We start from the raw sequence: 5325 nt of genomic DNA on the forward strand, positions 1-5325 counted from the left end.
ATCCATCCATCCATCCATCCATCCATCCATCCATCCATCCATCCATCCATCCATCCATCCATCCATCCATCCATCCATCCATCCATCCATCCATCATCCCTCCCTCCCTCCCTCCCAGACCCCTCTTACACCAAATCTGACTGAGCTCAAAGAAAACTTTCCAAAAGTAGAAATGGAATAATCTCCGGATGTTCAAGGCTCTTACAGACATCCTTCACTATTCAACAAAAAATAGTAACTAATGCCACTGATTAAGAGGAGGTGACTAAACGCACACCACGCTTTCTAACACAGACTGGAAATCCCACTGAAACACACAGAAGTTTGTGGATGTGACGAGACGTGAGAAGAGTTCAGCGGGTGTAGTGAGCGCTTGTGATAAGCGGCGTGGGTGGGCTTAATGTTTTTGCTTACAGGATCCCACCGACACGTCTGGCTCTTATTACGCGTCAGAGTCACACAGATCTGACTGAGCACTGCAGATGGATTGTGGGGGAAGGGGGATGGGGTAACTATACTCCCCAGCTCTGACCCCCTCCCTTTCACCAGCTGATGTAATAATCTCAAACGGTGGAGTATAATGCGGATCCATAGGAGACGGAACGTGTTCCCTCCCTCCTCCTCTCCCCCTCCATCCCATTTTCTGTGCAGTTTTTGCAACAAAAAAAACTCAACTAAACAAAAAAAGAACAAAACATTTTTTTTTTCTTATCTGGGAAAGACTAAAAAGTAATAAAAAAAAAAGAAGAAACGTCATGCACACATGCGCATACAGGGAGCCACACTGACGCATCTTTTGTTTTCTTTCTCTCTCACTCTCTCCCTCTCATCTCTCTCTCTCTCCTCTCTCTCTCTCGCTCTCTCAGCTGGTCTGAGGCATGCCTATAGCGGACGGTTTGCTTTACCGCATTCAACAGTGTTTTCCCAATCGGAGAGGAGTTAGAGCCGTGGAAGTAAATGGAAAAACTGCAATGAGGAGGGAAAAAGGGAGACTGGAAACAGTTTGGAACGTTTATTTACATTTTTTGGGGGGGCTTTCTGAAACGGAAAACTCTGCAGCGCTTTGGACGATGCGGACTAAGACAGTTCTGGAGCTTCAAATGAGAAGATTTAAACATCAGAAGCTGTAAAAGACTTTTTCTCACCTCACCTCCGCTCCCCTCCTTTTTTTTTCTATTCCAGTGGATTGCTTCCACCCCCCTCCCCCGCCTTCCTTCCCTCCGTCAGGATTTTTGCCACCACAGATCAGTAGAGGGTGTCAAATCTTTCTCAGAGTGGCACGCTGTGGGGATGAGCACAGCCTTTGCGCTCGCCTTATTGTGACAAAAAAAAAAAAAAAACGGGGTTGGGGAGGGAAAAGCTAAAACATAAAGAATAGGGGGGGAAAAAAACGTTTGACGAAGTGTAAGGGATGTGAAAGGGGGATGCGGGTGTTTCGGATCAGCTGCGCAGGCTGTGAATTCAGCACCAGAGGGGGGGAGGAGAAAGAGAGGAAAGCGGAGAGAGAGGGGGGGAAAGGACAGATCCCGACGCCGCAGCGCGCCGCACGACTCCGGGAGATTTCTTCAGCTTTCCATCAGCACGCCAAGGTCAGTGTGAAAGGAGGCAAGATAAATAAATAAATAGATTACATATATGATGTGCTGGAGACTGCTGCTTTTGCCTGCTGCTTGTTTCGATTGGAGGATTCACTCGACGTGAAGGGAGACAATTTTTTTATTTATTTATTTTGAATTATTATTATTCCAGAGTCAAACTGGACGTCTGGACGCAGCCTGGATGTGCTCCTCATCTCCTTCCTAAATGTCTCCGTCTCCATCCCCCCCCCCCTCCTCCTCCACCGCCACCTCTCGCTGATGCAGACTAGATTCGCAGCTCCTACATGTCTTGAAAGGCGGGAATGAATCGTTCGCGCTGAGAGGAAGAAAAAAAAAACGGAGGGGGAAAAAATGCTGCTCTGGATCATCCTGCTGAATGCGGCTCTCTGCGTTGCCAGCGGAAATGTCACCAGGGAGGTTTGCAAGGAGAAGATCTGCTCCTGCAGCGAGGTGGAGGGCGACCTGCATGTCGACTGCGAGAAACGGCACTTCAACACGCTGCGGCACCTGACCGGCCCCAGCTCTCACTTCTACCACCTGCTGCTGCACGGCAACTCTTTGTCCAGGCTCTTCCCCAATGAGTTCGCCAACTTCTACAATGCCGTGAGCCTGCATCTGGAGAACAACGGCCTGCATGACATCGTGCCCGGTGCCTTCCTGGGACTGCAGTTGGTCAAGAGGCTCCACATCAGCAACAACAAGATGCGGTCGTTCAAGAAAAGCACCTTCCTGGGCTTGGATGACTTGGAGTACCTCCAGGCGGACTTTAATTTGCTGAGGGACATCGACCCGGCTGTTTTCAGGGACCTAAACAAACTGGAGGTGTTGATACTGAATGACAACCTCATCAGTGCACTACCTATAAACGTGTTCCAGCACGTGCCCATCACGCATCTTGATCTGAGGGGGAATCGGATCAAGACGTTGCCTTATGAGGGGATTCTCGAGCAAATACCCGGTATCGCAGAAGTACTGCTAGAGGACAACCCGTGGGACTGTAACTGTGAGCTACTGTCCCTAAAGGAGTGGCTGGAGAACATACCGCGCAACGCCCTCATTGGGAGGGTGGTCTGTGAGGCCCCCACCAGGCTGCAGGGCAATGACCTGAACGAGACCTCGGAGGCAGAGCTGTGTCCATCACAGAGTGGGGGTGGAGATAGCAGCCTGGCCGCCCCTCCCACTCAGGAGGAAACCTCTCGCCCCACGCCTTACAAGCCCAGCAGGAATGGTGGAGGAGGGCCCCCGACGCCTGGAGCAAATGGCTCCAAGAGCCACTCCAAGTCACGTGAGAACTATCAGCTAAAAATAAAGCCCACTCCAGTGATGGCTGGGGCAGATGTGAACGGGGACGGCGGCGGAGAGCAGCTGCGCAACGTGACGTGCCCACAGCCATGCAGCTGCAAGCTGGTGGGCTCCAGACAGGGGCTGGGAGTCAACTGCGAGGGCAAAAAGATCGAGAGCCTGGCCGGCCTCAAGCCAAAACCTCTGGCCGCCCATGAGCTGAACATGAGAGACAACAACATCCATGCCGTGAAGAGGAACCAGCTGCTCGGCTATTCCAGCCTCAACCTGCTGGATCTTGGTGGGAACAACATCAAGGTTGTTGACAATGGCACGTTCCAGAACCAGAGCGAGCTCCGGTGGCTGTACATGGATAAGAACTACGTGGATACGCTGATGGCGGAGATGTTTGTGGGCCTCGTGAATCTGGAATATCTCAGTTTGGAATACAACGACATCCAGCTGATAGTGGCGGGCGCGTTCAGTCCCATGCCGAACCTGAGGGTTCTGTTCCTGAACAACAACCTGCTGAAGGCTCTCCCTGTGGATGCTTTCCTTGGGATTTCTTTGTCCAAAATCAGCCTCCATAATAATTATTTCCCCTATCTCCCTGTGACTGGCGTGTTGGACCAGCTCAACTCCATCATCCAGATTGACCTGCATGGGAACCCATGGGATTGCTCATGCAATATTGTGCCCTTCAAGCAGTGGACCGAGAAGCTCGGGGCCGACGTGATTGTGAGTGATCTCAAGTGCGAGTCGCCAGAGGAGTTCTGGAAACGGGACTTCCGCTATGTGCGTAATGACCTCATGTGCCCCAAGGTGGGTGACGGAGACGCACCCGCTCCAGTATCCAAGAATGGAAGCTATGCCCAGGACTCTGGTGGCACGCGCTCAAATTCGTACTTGGAGCCCAACCGGGTGTCCATTTCGGTGCTTGTGCCCGGGCTGCTACTCGTGTTCGTCACATCCGCCTTCACGGTGGTGGGGATGCTCGTGTTCATCCTGCGGAACCGGAAGCGGTCAAAGCGGCGGGACGGCAACTCGTCTGCGTCGGAGATCAACTCCTTACAGACGGTGTGCGACTCGTCCTACTGGCACAGTGGGCCATATCACGCGGATGGAGGTGCCCACCGGGGTTTCGACTGCAGCACACACCTCTCAGCTGTGGACGATGCATAAAAAAAACAGACTGGATTACAAACAGTAGACAAAAACTACAAAAATCTGTTTAGGATTGGGGACAGACACTTGCTTATGAACATACAAGTCAGCCTGAAAGCTGCACAAGCCCCTACTCTGTAATATATGTATATGCCAAGCCCCTCTGGCTTACACCCTCCACTCCTTCCTCCCTCCTCCTCCTCTCTGCCGCAATCGGACTATGGATCTGGAGACAGGAGAAAAAAAAGAGGGAGAGAGGGAGGAAAAGGAGCCAGGGAGGGTGTGTGTATGTATGAGAAAAGAGAAAGGAACGACCTGGGGAATGGTGCACGAACGCATGAATGTACATGTAAATACCCAGACTGATGTATCATAAAAATGCATGATGATATTTCCGCATGGTTTCAACAAGACACACGGCAGCCGAGGAACCATAACCACCAACCAGGAGGCAAACTCGACCCCCCCCCCTCTCTCATGTTATATACCAACACAATGGCTATATATATAGATATTAAGAAATATATATGACTATTACAAAGTGCCATTTCTCTATTTTTTGTGAACCTGCAGTTAGGATTTGTATTTGTTGTTTTAAAACTTGTTCTGAGCTGAAAGGGACAAAAAGACAAACAACACCTGGGGGAAGGAGTGATCAAAGTGAAGCTGTCTGTGCATGTTCGGTTTTATTACTGCCATTTCTGTTACTTATCAGTTGATTATCAGTTAATATTTGAGATTATTCACACTGTATGCCAAGTGGCAAAGCCAGTCCCAAGCATAAGCAAACTGAGCAGCTGCTGAGGGCCTCCAGAACCAAAGACTGCTTGACTCCCCATGTTATATATATATATGAGAACAATCAGAGTAATTTAAAATTTATACTAAATACAGTTCCTAAAGTTAAACTGATTTAAAATTCTTTCAAATTTAAAATGGTAATTTATGTAATCATCTTAAATCATTGATCAATTTATCAGTCATACGAACTTGGACCGGCTCTGCTAGGTGGTTTCTGATTTAAATCCCCACAAGTTTGCAGGTATAGAGGTCCAAAAGTGCCACAATTCCCCAAATAAATAGTTCATTAAATTCCAATACAATTATTTTATGTACACAACATTGCATAAATATTAATATACATTTTAAAATATGTCTATTTTAACTTTTAATGTTGCATTTTAAATGTCACATTTTTATTTTCTGACACATTCAAATAATTGTTATATGCTTATTTTTTTAGTACATTTATTTAGATTTTTTTAATGCCATATAAAAATAT

General features: G+C 48.4%; 1 protein-coding gene across 1 annotated transcript; it reads left to right on the forward strand.

The window, feature by feature from the left end:
• The first annotated feature begins 838 nt into the window (after positions 1–838).
• On the forward strand, positions 839–4814 carry slitrk1 (SLIT and NTRK like family member 1). The gene is made up of 2 exons (XM_008428077.2): positions 839–1589; positions 1750–4814. The coding sequence occupies exon 2, from the start codon at positions 1950–1952 to the stop codon at positions 4059–4061; it is 2112 nt and encodes a 703-aa protein (XP_008426299.1). The 5' UTR covers positions 839–1589; positions 1750–1949; the 3' UTR covers positions 4062–4814.
• The last annotated feature ends 511 nt before the right edge of the window (positions 4815–5325 follow it).

Source organism: Poecilia reticulata, linkage group LG2 (assembly GCF_000633615.1).
Source record: "Poecilia reticulata strain Guanapo linkage group LG2, Guppy_female_1.0+MT, whole genome shotgun sequence".
NCBI classification, from domain to species: Eukaryota; Metazoa; Chordata; class Actinopteri; order Cyprinodontiformes; family Poeciliidae; genus Poecilia; species Poecilia reticulata.